The following is a 17,278-nucleotide window of genomic DNA, read 5'->3' as shown; positions in this document are numbered from 1 at the left end:
TCTGTTTCTTGGCTCTGTTTTCTTCTTTACCAGCTTCATTGTTGTACAAGTTCCTTTGACATAGTCGAAAATAGAGACTCAAGGGAAGGGATGTGACATAGAGACAAAAACAAAAAATAGATGTCCACTTATACTCTTTTTTTAAAAAATTTTCATTCATTTATTTAAATTTATTTATTGATTTATTTATTTATTCATTTATTTTTCGCTGTGTTGGGTCTTTGTTGCTGCACGCGGGCTTCCTCTAGTTGCCCAAGCAGGGGCTACTCTTCATTGCAGTGCATGGGCTTCTCTTGTTGCAGGGCATGGGCTCTAAGGGCACGGGCTTCAGTAGTTGTGGCGTGAGGGCTTCACTTCAGTAGTTGTGGCTCGCGGGCTCTAGAGCGAAGGCTCAGTAGTTGTGGTTACACAGGCTTAGTTGCTCTGCGGCATGTGGGATCTTCCCGGACCAGGGCTTGAGCCCATGTCCCCTGCATTGGCAGGTGTATTCTTAACCGCTGTGCCACCAGGGAAGTCCCAGTGTCCACTTATACTCTTGATAGAAGCTGAGATAAGAGTCAGTGGGGATGAACAGAAGGGGAGTTTTGTGTTTTAAATATTAATTATAGAAATTCCTTGACAGTTTTTGTTCAGCCATTCAAAATCAAGCATTGTGCTGGAGAGGGTGTGGAGAAAAGGGAACCCTCTTACACTGTTGGTGGGGATGTAAATTGATACAGCCACTATGGGAAACACTATGGAGGTTCCTTAAAAAACTAAAAATGGAATTACTATATGACCCAGCAATCCCACTACTGGGCATACACCCAGAGAACACCATAATTCAAAAAGACACATGCACCCCAATGTTTATTGCAGCACTATTTACAATAGCCAGGTCATGGAAGCAACCTAAATGTCCATCAACAGATGAATGGATAAAAAAGATGCGGTGCATACATACAATGGAATATTACTCAGGTGTAAAAAGGAACAAAATTGGGACATCTGTAGAGACATGGATGGACCTAGAGACTGTCATACAGAGTGAAGTGAGTCAGAAAGAGAAAAACAAATATTGTATGTTAACACATATATGCGGAATCTAGAAAAATGGTACAGATCAACTGGTTTGCAAGGCAGAAACAGACACAGATGTAGAGAACAAACATATGGATACCAAGGGGGGAAAGCAGGGGTGGGGTGTGGTGGGGGAGGGTTGGGGTGGGATGAATTGGTAGATTGGGATTGCCATATATACATTACTAATGAGAAAAAAAATATCAAATTGTACACTTTAAATATATGCAGTTTATTGTATGTCAATTATATCTCAATAAAAGCCCTTAAAAAAATCAAACATTGCCATCTGTATCAGCTTTTTGGAAGAGCAGTGTGACCTTTATGTATTTGAACAAAAGTGAGAACATGATTTTTAAATTGCAATAATTCTGTGAAGTTCTGAGGGTAGACTGAACTCCTTTATATACATATTTTATCAAATGTGTGAGTTGAGTTTGGCTAGATAAGAGATCCATGTACCCATTATTTATCCAGTTAAGCTTTAGCTAAAGGGTTTGGTGTTTGGCATATCCAGTTGACTCTGGAGGAACAAGATCAGTTTTCCTCAGTGGTTGATAGACCCCACTATCCACTGTTCCAGCTCCACTGTATCATTAAGCAATGTAATTCATTACAAGGGGCTCAGCCCTGAGAACCTCCTAATATCCATAAGTAGTGGAGCAGAATGGCCGTGTCCACATAGAAACATGGCAGTGATCTTGTATCTCACAAATACTTATTTTTTAATTTAAAAATTTTTAATTGACATACAAGATTGTGTTAGTTTCAGGTGTACAACGTAGTGATTTGACATTTGTATGCATTACAAATTAGTCACCACTATAAATCTAGTAAACATCTGTCATCATGCAAAGCTATTGCAATAGTATTGACAGTATCCCCTACACAGTGCATTACATCGCTGTGACTGACTTGTTTTATAACTGGGAGTTTGCACCTCTTAATCCCTCTCACTTATTTCACCCAACCCCATTCCCCTGCCCCCAGGGAGTACCAGTTTGTTCTCTGTATCGACAAGTCTGTATATGTTTTGTGTTTTCTGGTGTGTTTTTGTTTTCTGCTTTTTAGATTCCACATGTAAGTGAAATAATATGGTATTTGTCTTCCTCTCTCTAACTTATTTCACTTAGTGTAATACCCCCAGGTCCATCTGTATTGTTACAAATGCCAAGATTTCATTCTTTTTTATGCCTGAGTAATATTTCATCACGTATATGTACCACATCTTCTTTATTCATTCATGTACACTTTCTTACACTCAAAATGGATTAAAGACTTTATAAGACCTGAAACCATAAGACTCCTCAAAGAAAACATAGGCAGTAAGCTCTTTTGACATCAGTCTTAGCGATATTTTTTGGATCTGTCACCTCAGGCAAGGGCAGCAAAGGCAAAAATAAACAAAATGGGACTACATCAAACTGAAAGCTTTTGTGCAGCAAAGGAAACCATCAACAAAACAAAAAGGCAACCCGCTGTGTGGGAAATGCTATTTACAAATGATATATCTGATAAGGAGTTAATATCCACATTATATAAAGAACTCACATAACTCAATTTCAAAAAAACAAACCATCGGATTTTAAAAATGGGCAAAGGAGCTGAATAGACATTTTTCCAAGGGAGACATGTAGGTAGCCAATGTACATATAACAAGATGCACAACATCACTAATCATCAGGGAAATGCCAATCAAAACCATAAAGAGATATCACCTCACACCTGTTAGAATGGATATTATCAAGAAGACAACTAAAACAAATGGCAAGATGTGGAGAAAAGGGAACCCTTGTGCACTGTTGGTGGGAATGTAAGTTGGTGCAGACATTTATGGAAAATAGTTTGGGGGTCCCTCAAAAAATTTAAACTAGAACAACCACATGACCCAGGAATTCCCCTTCTGGGTATTTATCTGAAGAAAATGAAAACTCTAAATTCAAAAGGAAATATGCACCCCCATGTTTACTGAAGCATTATTTACAGTAGCCAAGATATTGAAGTAACTTATGTCTCACAAATGTTGAAAAAGAGTTGTGCTGAAGTACAGTTACTAAACCATCTGTTGTTTTGGCCTGCCCGATAGCCATACCTCCTCCTTTTGTTAATAGTACACTGATGTTTGGAAACGGTCCTTTCTGTTCTTCATCCAGTCCTTTTAGGATTATCAGTGAAAGTGCTTCATACTTTCCCCTGGCCAAGCAGTAGACACGAGGTCTAAGCTAGTCTCATTAGCTCTTCCCTTCATGGAGTTTCATCTTGAGTGAAGTAACAACACAGATTAGTGTTACCCAGTATAAAATGCCTCTTAGTTCACGCTACCTACATCCCTACCCACCCAGAGCAGTTGTTATTCTCTCCAGAGTATGGCCCCTCTGTTCTGTTATCTGTTGTTATTAGATGTAGTGCATTGATTAGTTACTCTTTAATCCTTCTAATGAATTCTAAATGCTTGCTGTTTAGTTAGCAGCTGGTTGCTATCAGTTACCAAGTGCTGTGTACCAAAACATCCCCCAATTCCATTTATTCCATAGGTCATGATTCTCTAAGTTGAAGTTGGTACTGGGCTCAGCTGGGCAGTTTGACTGGTCTCACTTGGGCTCCCATCTGAGTCATCTGTGCTTTTGGGCATTTGCTGGCTACCAGCTGGGACAACCTGCAGGGTTTCAGGGGTGGAGAGAATCCTGGACCATGTGTCTCTTGTCATCTGGCAGGCTGGCCTGGGCTTGTTCAAGTGGTAGTGACGGAGTCCCAAGTGGGAACATAAAAATGCATGAGGCCTTTTGAACCCTTAAAACAGATTGGCACAGAATTGCTTCTGCTGTATTCTGTTTACCAAATTAAGTCAGGAAGCCAGCCTAGATGCAAGATATGTGTGACCTCTTTTTTTTTTTACTTTTTTTAATATAAATTTATTTATTTATTTATTTATTTATTTATTTATGTTTATTTATTTTATTGGCTGTGTTGGGTCTTCGTTGCTGCACACGGGCTTTCTCTAGTTGTGACGAGCAGGGGCTACTCTTCATTGTGGTGCGCAGGCTTCTCATTGCCGTGGCTTCTCTTGTTGTAGAGCATGGGCTCTAGGCACGTGGGCTTTAGTAGTTGTGGCACATGGGCTCAATAATTGTGGCTCACGGGCTCTAGAGTGCAGGCTCAATAGTTGTGGCGCACAAGCTTAGTTGCTCTGCCCCAGGAATCGAACCCATGTCCCCTGCATTGGCAGGCGGATTCTTACCCACTGCGCCTGTGTGACCTCTTGATGGAAGTTGCTACAGTGTCACAATGCAAATGAGTAAAGACACAGAAAGAGGAATGACTGAAGGCACTTAATTTACCACACCCCACATTGGTTTCTGTACCATAGAGCTAAAAATTCTGATGTGCCAACAAAGACCCCTTTAAAAATACACCCTAATACATTGGCGTTCTCCTGTAACTCTTGATATAACTCTGGTTATGGGTGTTTGGGGAGCCAACATCAGCCATCTACAGATACAGAGCAAAAACTAACTTTTATCCTTTATCCCAGTACATTGTGTCTTGAGGGGATTGCTTGCCACTCCTCTGCATTTCTCTTAGCTGCGCAGTCTCAAAGGGCCATCACCATCAATTATGTCATCTACCAGGTCTCCTAAAGTTTCAGAATACTGCCCATCCAGTTGTGACATATACCAGCGTGACTTGGTTATGCACTATATTACTGCTTCCTGCTCCATTTAGTAGCACTTGCTAAAAACATTTGCATTTGCCTTTCTGAGGTACACACTGAGTTTCTGTACGTTTTATTTTCCTTTTATGCAGCACAGCCTCTTGGTAAGCTGTATCAGTCACAGAGTCAGGCAAATGCTAATATTAATGTGTGCCACTGTAGGTATTTCTTGCCGGTTTTCATCCAAGTTCTAACTCAACCCAGCCTTCTTTAGGTTTGTGAGATCTAATAAGATCATAGCACAGGGTGGTATAGCTGTGGGCAGAAAATTCTGCTTGCCAAATACATTTTCCTTTATAGCAAATTCATAAATTAATGTAGGGCACTGAGACACCATGGTTATATGCATGCATTTAGACAGAACTCTCTTCAGTTGACTACTTCCAGCCACTAATTTCTCTGAGATGGTGCCAGACGGTTGGTCAGTTGTAGCTTCAATGCTTCCTACCCAGCCACTGTGAAATGATAATTAACATGGCTTTACAGTGAAGGTGGTGTTCTACTTCCATTAATAACACCCATTGTTCCAGGATCTTTTAATTTGGTTATAAAAATTGACTCTGGAGGTGGAACTTGGCTTGGGAGCTTATTTTAAGAGCAAATGGTTTGTTTCTATTTTTTTCTTTCAAAAGAAAAAAAATTTTTTTTGAGAAAATTTTGTGTTGCTTTTGCATTACGTAAGCATTAGACCAAATTTCTAAAACATTGGTATGATTTTGGATTTGTTACTGAGTTGGTCTCATTTCCTGATATCTCCACCAGACCTAGGACCTCCCAGGGCTTCTCAGCTAGCTTAGGTTTGACAGAGTCCAGATCTCTGCCAGATCTCATCAGTTGGGATCAAAGAGCATTTCTTTTATGTTGCTTCTCACACTTAAACATCAAATTATCTTCCCAGACAACACTATATACAAGCTGCTGACTGAATTGAGTTTAATAATGAGGCAACGCAATTTGACATTGTATTTTGATGGGTATTTTACTTTCTTATTGTAGATCTGCTAGAGGAGACTCACAGAAAAGATGAAGAAATGGAATCTCTGCAGGTAAATTCTCCAATAGGGCAGTTTTCTTTGGTTTAAACATTAGTTTTTACTCTGTTAGCCTTTATTATTGTCACATTCAGACCACTATGGCAAATGGATTAAAAAAAAAAATCTTTAGGACCCAAGCTGGAATTTGCTTCGTTTTAGAAGTGTTTGAGAACATTTATAATCTCTGAAAGCAGGAAGCCAGCTCAGTCTCTGTGCTACTCTTGAAAGGAACCTTTATTCCTTGGTATAGCTTAGTAGGAACTGCAGCATTAGGAAATGAAAGCAACATCTTTGCAAAGTCCTTTCCGCAAAAACAGGGCTAATTAATGAGAATGAATTCATGGAGTCTGCATTTTCCAGGTGAAAATCAAAAGTACTCTGACTCCACGAATATCATCTACTAACGCCCAACCAAGAATATTAACACATGTATTCAGTTCAACACTTACCTTGTATGTCTCTCAGTTCAGTAGGATGTATACACATTTCTTGGACTGGAAAATTGTGTTTGAAAGATTGCACTAGAGTTTTAATTGCCATTTCCATGGTGTGAGCAATTGATGTTAACTTGACATCTGACAGAAGTGCTCTCTTCCTTTTACATTAGGCTAACTTACAAATGGGTAACTCGACTGTCTATCTTTATTAGGGGAAACATAATCAGTTATACTCACATGACAGAACCAATTCACTTAACGTCACGTTGGGGATTAAGAACAGTAAATACTTTGGACATTTAGAGTTCTTCCTGGGCCTGGAGCTGCAAGGCAGGACTGAAGAGTCACATAATGAGCTGGCTTGAGTGCTTTAGCAGTAGAGATGTTTACTTCTGGTGAACGAAGGATGGGTTAAGCAAAGCTCAAAGAGCAAGGGAAATGTTCTTTAATTGGGGATTCTTCTATTTGTTGTTGTATCAGGTGAGAGAAAATTGTATAATTGATCTGAAAAATGATTAAGAGGAGTGTAGTTCTAGCATGTGTTAGCTACAATTTGTACAGGTTAAATTCTTTTAACATCATGTGCTGTATTCAGGTATAAAAAGACAGAGCCCTGGTTGGTCCAGTCTGGGGCCAGGAAAAAAAAAATTTCAAGTCTGGGGCCAGGAAAAAAAATCTCAAGTGTATACTTGCTCTGTCTATCTCTGAGAAATTAATATCAGCAATGTTTGTTGTTATAAAGAGCAGAGATATGTACACTAATTGTATATAGTGAGAAGGTGATAAAGGCTTTTTGATGTGTTTTGGTTATGCCTTATGTTTGCCATTGGCCCTAGAATACCACATGTGAGCATATTTATTGAGTACTTAGTACATATCTGGCCTTTTGAAACGGCACCATAAACCTTTCTGAGTTTATGTCTCTCACAATATGAATGCTGGAACCAGAAATCCTGTTAAATTTAATAGCCTATGTTGCTTCTCAAATATTTATTAAGTACTGGCAGCATGTTCTACCAAAATGTCCATTGAGTGCAATAGAATGCACCAGCCAATGAACTATGGATGTTTAAACATGTAGAGTATCGAACATGATGTCCAACAGCAGAAGAGTTCAGTGTTGGCACTTTGTAGTGGCAATTAGTGCCTAATACTCTGTTAAGAACAAAGAAGGAACATAACACCTCTCAGAGTGTACAGGCAAGCAGAGACACATTACAGAAAGCCTTGTATTTTAGAGACTAGAGGAAAATCCATCAAAAAGTGCCTCCATTCCTGAGTTTCCATATTCAAATATGAATATCACAGGTGGTGTTTTTGAGAAGACTTAAAGAAGTCTTCTCAAAAACATATAGGTTGAAGTCTTACTATCACAAAATAAAACTTTGGGGAGAAAAAGACAAAATAGTTTTTTGTTGTTTTTGTTTTGTTTTGTTTTGTTTTTAAGTGATAGCACTAAGTACTGGAGATGGACAACTTTGAGTTTTCAGTCTTGGCTCTGCTTGTGATTCACTGGGTAACCTTGAGTAACTCAATTAACTTTGCTGTGCCTATTTTCTCATCTGTAATATAAAATCATAAAACTGTCTTCCAGAAGTGTTTAGTGTGGATTAGATTATCCCAGAAGGGAGAGCTAAATATTTAATTCCAATTTACAATGTTCACAAATCCCCATGTATCCAAATTGAAGTCAATTTTATTCACTCATTATCATCATATAATTATGTATAATAGCCATCCTGCATTTAATGTTATCCTCCTTAAGGGTGGGGAGGGGGGTTATTTATCTCTAAACACTTCCCAGTTTCCTGTAAGTAAAAGGTGCTCCATTTACTCATTGAACAAATATTTATTGAGCACCAGTTCTGTACAAGGCACTGTGGGCAGGCTGCCTATACTGGATAGTTTGTTGCCCTTTATACCAGAATTAATGAACAAGAATTTTAAATAGACGTTTATAATAAAATATTTAAAAAATGATATTAGAGGGGATGTGAACACATAACAACACCTTTCTTTGGTGGAGATAAGGATAGGTTGGGTGCAAGTATGGGGGTTGAAGGTGGGTGGGATGAGCAGGGGTAGAGTAGCAATCCAAGTAGGCTTCCCAGAGGAAGCCAATATTTAAATAATAATCAGGAGTTAGCTTTGGTGGGCTTGGACTAAAGGTGAGTTTTAGGCAGTGCAAAGAATATGGGAAGACCTGAGGTAAGAGCATCAATTTCATGTTTAAGGAACTGAAAGAATTTCAGTATGGTGGAGTGTTGCATCCATCTGAGAGAGGAGAGGCAAGACAAGAATTTGTAAGGTAAACATAGGTTTAAAGGATCTCATAAAGGAGTTGGAATTTTACCTTTCATATATGAGAAACTAGTAAAGGGTTTGAAACAAGAGAACAATATGATCAAGTTTCCATGCTTAATAAGCCGCTGGCTGTAAAGTCTAAAATCACTGGGGGCAGGCAAGACTGAAGTCAGGGAGAACGATTAGCAGATGTTGATGAGAATGTTGCCAAGAGATGATAATCACCCGAAGTGGGTGGTAACAGTGTGTGTGAAGAGGAGTGCGTGGTTTCTTAATATATTTTAGGATATAAAATTTTAGTTAAGTTTGAGATTGATTGTTAGAAAGTATAAAGGAAAGAGTTAAGGATGACTCTTGGGTTTTCCGATTGGGCAACTTCTTAGATGGTTGTGCTGGTCCATGAGACAAGGGGAAGTTGATTCAATTTCATGGTATTTTGAGTTTGGGTGCCTTGAAACATCCAGATGGCAATGTCAAGAGAGGGGTTCCTATACTGAGCTGGACGTGCAGAATTTGGTGTCATCAGATCTGGTCTCTGTATCATATAGATGATACTAGAAGTCATAGGAGGAATGAGAACTCCCAGGGAGGTATGTAGAATAAAGAAATGAAAATCTGACCCTATGGAACACCAACACTTAAATCCAGGCTAAGGATGAAAATCCTGCAAAGGAGTCTAAGACCTAAAGACTAGAGAGCATAGTGTCATAAAGCTTAACAAATAATAATATTCCAACAGGAAAATAATCAGTAAAACTGAATAAATATTTGTTTAATCCTTGAATCCACTTAGCTAAGGGGTTTAGGTTGTAAAATAAAAGTTTATTTTAAAATAAAAAATTGTAATTTCCTATCACTTTTATGAAACAAGTCATTCACTTTTGCAAATATCCACTAGGTAGCATAGTGCTTCTCCATAGTAGCGACTCATTAAATTTCTGTTGACTAAATAAACAACTGAATACCACCCTACTGTCTCATTTACACAACACCTATTCCTGGTTCTTTCTAAGGTCTACCCGTTAAAAAACAACAACCATCCCGGTCCTAGGGTTCATTTTTGTTAAAAAAAATTGGGGAGCGACTTTCAAGTTCTATCATTCCTACACACACACACACACACACACACACACACACACACACACACACACACACACACACACTTACTTTTACTCTCCCTCCTTCTCTCTATCCTGGTCTATTCTCACTCCCTCCTTGAATGTAGTATTGAAACAAAAGGTCAATAAGTGAGTAATTTGTCACAAGTGGTAGGAATCACTGGGGACAGAAAAGGATAAAATGGTGAGGAGGGGGGCGGCAGCAGAGAGGAGAGTGTTTTCAATCTTCAGAGGAATCACAAACAGTGGAGACAAACATATTTGACAGTGATTTTTACAATGCAGCTGGTAATTACCAAAATTCTTCACTGGAGCTTAATGTTGTCTGGCTTTTTTTTTTTTTTTCTCCAATGTTCATTTGCAGTTACATTGTGTGCTGCTCTTCTTAAAAACAAAGTATTGGCTTTGACTATAAATGTGTGGCACAGTAACACAATCCTATTTGCATGTGGGTTTGAGGTACATTGAAACAAACAAATCCCTTCTTTAATCTGCTACATATCAGCTCAGACATTTTAAATAGACACAAAAGGTAATCCATTTTTCCTCAATTTAGTTAAAAAATGTTCAGTGACTGACACCTTACTTGTGATGGCTGCTTAGTGTTAGGTGATGCTGTTGATTTTATTTTTATTTTTTAAATTCCCACGCTACCTGGTTTACCTTTCATCAGTTTCTTGCTTTCCCCCGTGTCGCTTTGTGAGCCCCAGTATGCCAAGCACACCAAAAGAGTATCATCTTTAGGTCATTTTGAGGCAGCAGTAGTATTCATGTCTATAAACCGAGGACAATAATATTACTGACTTCATAAGACTGTTGAGAGGATTAACTATGATTAGAAATGTATAAACCTTGGTACCTGGCAGGTCCTCCATAAATATGAATTCCACACACTGACTGTTTATTTGCACCTATATGCACCAGGCATAGTACTGCGTGCTGGGCATTGAATCCGTAAACGTCCCTGCCCTCGTGAAGCCTCTCCCTCACCATCTCCTTTCCCCCCCTCTTCCCCTCCCTCTTCCTCTCCTCTCTTCCTCTCTCTTCCACTGGCAGCCATGGTTTTGCTAAAGGAAGTGTTATCTTTGGATAGCTACTAAATATAATGAAAAAGTGAAAAAAGTCACAATATGGCAGTAATGGAATGACTGGGCTACATATGAATATGTCTCATTATTTTAAAAGGAAAAAGGGAACATTTTAATTGTAATGTCTATAATCTAAATGTCACAGGTATTTCTGGACACTTTCTTCAATATCAGTACTTTCATTTCAGATGAGCTGAATCCTTCATTTAATTTTTAAAAATTGGGTTTATGTTTTTTTTAAAAAAAAGTAATATTTTTTTCTGAACGTTTCCGAAGCTATGCCCTTGAAGGACATTAAGAGGCATTATTGACTTGTTGGTTTTCAGATAACCCAGAATTATATTTAATTTCTGTCCTAGATAGCTTTTAAAAATAGTCTGAGATCTTCCATTTGAAGGATTTGACTTATTTTTTTAGAAATGTTTGGAGAGTGGAGGGGCAGGTGTTTGATTTTGTTTTCATCATTTAGATAGTGCTTAGGCTAAAGCATTTGAAATGAGCCAGAAGGAGAAGATAATCTTTTCCTCAGTCATTACTTCATTCCAGCTACTTATAGAGTAGCCTATGGCAATGTGGTGTTGTGAAGAGAAAAATAGAACTCAAATTTCTTAGTTCTTTTGGAACAAGTCTAATAAATATTAATATAGGTGTATTATAATACAGAAAAGAATTCCAGTGTAGAGTTGGCAGTCACATCATTGGAGATAAACTGGGAAAGAAAAACCACCAAAGACAGACAACTGACGTGGGCAAATAAATTGCCCTGGCAGAGGCTGACAGGATAGAACATTAACTGCTCAGCAGTCCCAGTAGATGGCCAGTCCTCCCCTAGTAAGCAACCATGTGATAAACTGGGCTCATGACAGACCAACTGGGTAATTTCTGTGGTTTTGCTGTCAATCTTTTGTGCCTGACAGTAGAATGCGCAAGCCTGAATTTTCACACTGTGTAGTGGTTTGGGGAATTTAGAGATTGTGGGTGAAAAGCAGGGACAGGGCAGCTAAGAGTCCCCGAGTTACTTTAGAAAGGAAAGTGAGGGCAGAGTGGGATGCTGTGTCCTAACACTGGATCTCCAGAAGAGTTGAAGAGTTGGTAAACGAAATTCTTAAATTTCCCCAGAAATTCTCATTTGCCTGGGAGATACTAAAGTACATTTTTAGGAGTCCCAGTTTGAATAAATTGATAAATCGGGATTGACTCTTTAAGGCTTTGTTAAACTGGAAGGTAAATTTACTGTCCTGCTCATCCCTCAGATGACTCCTGAGAGTTATAATGGAACTTCTCTAATTCCAGAAACAAAAATGTAATGCATATGTACTTATTCTTCCTAAGATGCAGTCTTCAAAATGTAGGCAAATCTCTTTGTATCTGTTTCTTTTTCTGATGCATGATTAAAAAAGAAAGGTCCTAAGCAATGACTTAAAACAGGGGCAATTATGGGGGATGGAGGGTTGGGCAACACGTTGCCCCTTTCAGGGCTATGTGACTTAATGGCTCATTAAATTCTCTGTTTTCTCAAAAGGTGAAGAGGCTTACCAAGCCTTAAATTTGGTATGAGTTCTCAGCAGAGATAAAATGTTGGCAGTCTGTATTAGGGTCAAGCAGGGTCTCAGCCAATTAGATTTGCACACTTCAATTTACGACGTCAGGAGGCCTCAGGAGAGCAGAGAAGGAAGCTCAGTAAAATAGATTCCACTTAAAATTTTAGTGATCATTAAATTTTATCACCCTATTTTACCTGAAATTTGCAACTTAATTTTAATTCCAAATTTATGACAGAATAAAAATGGAAAATAATATACCCTGAGAGTGAAGGATTCTTGTGTCTGAGTATATGGAAGCTGATTAAGTAGATTGTTTTCTTTTGAGAATAAAAAATATAAAACCGTGGCTGGTTCTGTTTACCCAAAGTGATGCAAAGCATGAGTCCTAACGATTCAGCAGTCTCCTTGAATTAAGCTTCTTAAAAAGCTTCAAGAAAACAGACACCATTTGGAAACATTTTAAAAATGAGAAGACAAAGTGTAGTCTTTGAACTCAAAAGCCCACATATTACCCTGTGACAGAAAGTTTACTAAAAAAACTCAGTAGTGAAAATGAACTAAGTATGTGTTACAGATTTTGTAAATTGCTGCCACAAGGGGGGAATTTATCTGTCTCCATATACCATCCCCTTTGCAGTGGACACCATAAAAAGCAACACTTCCAGGCAACATCCCCTGGTACCTTCATCAGAGTCCAAGCTCTGGGCTCCCTGGGCACTGAGCCTGATGTAAAGAGCAGCTTGTTTTCCTGTGAAAGATGAAAACCATCTAAGCATGTTATGATGTTTTACAGCGTTGAGCTTGTCTGGGAGTTTTTGCCATGTTTCCAGAGTCAACTGTCACCATACAACTTGGGGAAATTTCATTTGGGTTGCAGTTTAAGTGATAATATCAAGACCACACTCCATAATGTGTATCTGCTTGTTCTCATGTCACATCCGTAGATCGGCCTCAAACTTTAGACAACTAACCATGTGTCTTAGTCCCTTCAGGCCGCTATAACAAAAAATACCATGGACCGAGTGGTTTAAACTAGGAACATTTGTTTCTCACAGTTCTGAAGGCTGGGAAGTCTAAGGTCAAGGCAGGTTCACTATCTGTATTCAGTATTTATGTTGGCAGATTCAAGATTCAAATTCAGTATCTGGTCTGCTTCCTGGTTCATAGTAGACGGGAAGCACTCTGAAGTCTTTTTTATAAGGGCGTGAGCCTTTCATGAGGACTCCACCTCTGACCTAATCACTTCCCAAAGGCCGCACCTCCTAATATCATCACATTGGAGATTAGGATTTCAACCTATGAATTTTGGGGGCGGGACACAAACATTTAGGCCATAACATTGTGTTCTCTGTTTTGTCTTCCATCTCCTGATAACACTGACAGTTGTGAAAAGCAATTCTAAGTAATGACTGTGATGTACAACAGATTTGGAAACAAATGCTCAGCAGTACTATATTTCTAGGTGAAACAATTTCTACTGACTCATGAAACAAATCTCTGAGGTTCTAAGTGATCTCTGAAGGAAACTATAGTTCCCATTTCCATGGCTACCTCCCATCCCCATCCCTGGCTAATTTTCCAGCATATAAAGAAACAGAGCATTTCCCCAGTCTGAGATCTTGGAAACTCACTAACGTTATGTTTCAATGTATTAACAAATATTTAGCATTTGTTAATTCCTGTCAAGGTTGTGCTAAATCAACCCCAAAGGGTGATGGTCTGTACCTTAAAGGAGCAGAAAAAAAATCACCATATGTCTTGTTAATGCATGCTGTGAATAGCTACCAAGCAATTCTTTTGTGTCATACACTGTGCTGAAACTTCTAAATGCGTGTCATTCATTCCTTGCAACAATTCTATATAGGATAGATACTTTCATTCTCATTTTACAGATAAAAAAGCTAAGGCACATAGCTTGCTCAGCCAGTAAGTGGCAGGGCTAGTACTGCTGTTAGAATGTGCTTGTCTTCTGTGCTACTGCGCATAGATGCCTCATGAGCATATGGAGAACAGACTTTCTTCACTTTGTTTGTTTAGGTTCCTGGCATTTCTTCCTTTAAATTTCTTTCATTTTTTACTATGAGAATGATTTGTTAGTAAACATATTAAGGCATTTACTGTGGTAAAATACTAACTGCCCCCTACTTCTTCAAGAAAAAGACTATAAGAAGCTAAACAATTTTGAGAGGGTGCATTAAATAAGTCAGGCAACACTGGGGTCTTAATGAAACTTCTTCCTGCCTTTCTGTAACTTTAAAACTACTTATAAACTCTTAGGCTCTAAGCTTACATGTATGCGGTGACTGGATGGTGTTATACGTATATTTGGCTATTGGCATGTGAGGAAGACTTTCATTCCTGGTGCAAGATTATGAACAATCCAGTAATCTCGAACATTTCTAGGAAGGAGAAGAGATCATTTTTCTTTTTCAATTCTGCACCTTTTCCTTTTGCTTATTCATCATGTTTTAAATAAACAGACTGAAGAAAGTTGTTATTAAAGCCCTCCTTGGGCTTCTTCAATTTCAGTTTTAAATCAGGTTCAAAATATTCTGGCAAAAATTAAAGGCAACGTTGAAAATGTTTGCATAAATTTTAAATTGTGCAAAAGGTGATAAAACTAAACTGAGCTGAAAGAATGACTAATAAGCATCTCCTCTTATATTTTTGCCTTTTTATCATAATCAGTGATTATTTTGGTTTTAAAAAATTAATTCTGAAGTGCATTCCTTTTCCAGAGTATCTGCATTACACTTACTATTCTAAGTTTAATTTGTTAGAAGTTTAATGTTTACTGTTAAAAGTGTGAAGTCTTATTAGCATGCTAATAAATAACATTTAATGTCTTTTAATGTCTGTTAACAATGTTTCTATATTTGCCCATAAAGTGAAATGGAAAAATATTACCTACAAGGGACTCCATGCCTTTACTACATTCTGGTTGTAATTGAAACCCCTGGTTCTCATTTCATTGTTAGAAAGAACTAATAAATTTGTCACAAATGGAACAGGGGTGGAGGAAAGAGGCCATTTATGAGCTCAGTGATGAATCTAATCTCCTGCAGCTCAGATCTAAAAGAATTGGGAGACCAGCACAACAGAAGTGCCATTTAACTGCACAGCATCACCGCTAATTAAGTGTAGATCTTTGCTTTCCTTTATCCTTTCTTCTGCTCTTTCCCCAGTGGTATTGAGTGTGTGTGTTTCAGCTGGCCTAATGTCAGACCCAGAAGTCAGAGGCAGTTGCAACTTACTTAATAAAAGCATATGGCAAAAATATGATCTTTTTTATTATATAGTAAAATAAATGTAAAAATGTGTACAAATAATGTTTTTTATTTGAACATTAAATTTTACTGTGATATAATATGTTTTGTTACATTATCATATGACATCTGTTAAAAATAAGGTTTTGGAATGCTTTTCCTGCATGTGTAATTTTGAGAAAGGGCTCCATAACAGCTTTCCAGTATATCCTCTAACCTCTACCACACACACAAAAGTAGCCCTGATGCTAATATTGGCATTTATTGGCTATTTGCTCATAAAATTGCACTGTCAGCATATGGTATTTCCAGTACTCCATTTTGTCAACCTATTAAACAAGCAAATACACACACACATTTTTTTTAACATGACCTTTAACTTGTCTTTCAGAGTTAATGTAGACTCCTTTGAGTCAGGTGGACCTGGATTACAGTCTAACTGCCAACATTTAATCACAACATAGAATTCAATACATATGTTTTTGAAGTCTGCTCCTCTGACTTAAATGAATGAAGTTAGTAATTTTCACCTATGGAGAGTTTTTGTGAGCATTAAATGAGAACATATGTGAGAAGCACCAATACAATTTTTGAAAGTAATAAGCTTTTAATAAATAGTGTTGATTTTTATGATGTTCGTAATTTAACGGAATGTTTTCATTAACAACCACAATACGCGTGCCAGTGTCTCTTTTGTTCCTTAAATTAAGCAAATTCTTTCCTGTCCCAGGACATTTGCCTTTGCTACTCCCTCTCTCTCTGTAATGCTTTTACCTTAACTCTTTCAATGACAATTTTAGTCTCTAAAGTTTCAGCTCAAATGTCAGGTCTTCATGGGTAGTTAACCTGATCAACCTATCTAAAGCAAACCTCTGCCCTTACACCCCATCGCAGTTCCTGGGTATCCTCTGTATTTATGTCCTTGTCTTTGCCTTTGGAATGTAGGCTCCATGAAGGCAGAGAGACCTTATCTTTCTTGTTGATAACTGTGTATCCAGTGTCTATCATAGTGTCTGCATCAATAAATATGGGTGAATGGATGAATTACTTAAATGAATAAATGAGTGGAAGGGAGGGAGGGAGAAAGAAAGGGAGCAATGAAGTAGGGAAAGACTGTGGAAGGAAAGAAAAAATGATGGATAAAGGAATAAAAGACAAAATGAAGAAACTTATATGGCCTGAGGAATGGTTTGTATTCTGGGCATATGTATTTATGCACATACAACTTTTAAATTTTGCTTTAAAGTTTGAAAGTTGGGTAAAAATTTTCTGGTTATTTTATTTTCTTATCCCTGGTCAGTATGTCTCACCTTATCCTCTCCTTCTAGAAACTTACAGGGTTTGCTACAGGGTGACCTCTCTGAGGCCGAAAGTAATTCTTATAGTACACCAACACTTTAGAAAAGGGGGTTGCCAAACTTCCTGTAAAGGACCAGGTTCTAAATATTTTCACTTTTACAGGCCATATGCTCTCACACAGCAACTCAACTCTGATGTCATAGAATGAAAACAGCCATAGACAATATGTAAAGAAATGAGTGGGCTGTGTTGCAATAATACTTTATTTATGGAAAGTGAAATTTGAATTTCATGTAATTTTCACGTCATGAAGTATTATTCTTTCTTTGCCTTTTTTTTCAACCACATAAAAAATGTAAAAACCGTTCTTAGCTGGTGGACCTATAAAAACAGGCAGCATGTTGGGAGTGACCAACA

At 38.0% G+C, this 17,278-nt stretch overlaps 1 protein-coding gene across 5 annotated transcripts in view; it reads left to right on the top strand.

Annotated features, from left to right (window-relative positions):
- CEP128 (centrosomal protein 128) overlaps nucleotides 1-17,278 on the top strand; it is a 437,525-nt gene that overhangs the window by 335,892 nt on the left and 84,355 nt on the right. For all 5 annotated transcript variants that reach the window (XR_009053322.1, XM_057733202.1, XM_057733203.1 and 2 more), the window contains one exon: nucleotides 5,768-5,817. Coding sequence is in view for 4 of the 5 variants with exons in the window: in XM_057733202.1 (XP_057589185.1) it covers nucleotides 5,768-5,817 (50 nt within the window). In the remaining variant the exon portion in view is untranslated. The remainder of the gene's footprint in view (nucleotides 1-5,767; nucleotides 5,818-17,278) is intronic.

Source organism: Hippopotamus amphibius, chromosome 4, assembly GCF_030028045.1.
Source record: "Hippopotamus amphibius kiboko isolate mHipAmp2 chromosome 4, mHipAmp2.hap2, whole genome shotgun sequence".
In the NCBI taxonomy this organism is placed as follows: domain Eukaryota; kingdom Metazoa; phylum Chordata; class Mammalia; order Artiodactyla; family Hippopotamidae; genus Hippopotamus; species Hippopotamus amphibius.
Note: the sequence above shows the minus strand (reverse complement) of the source record. Positions and strands in the feature narration are given on the sequence as shown.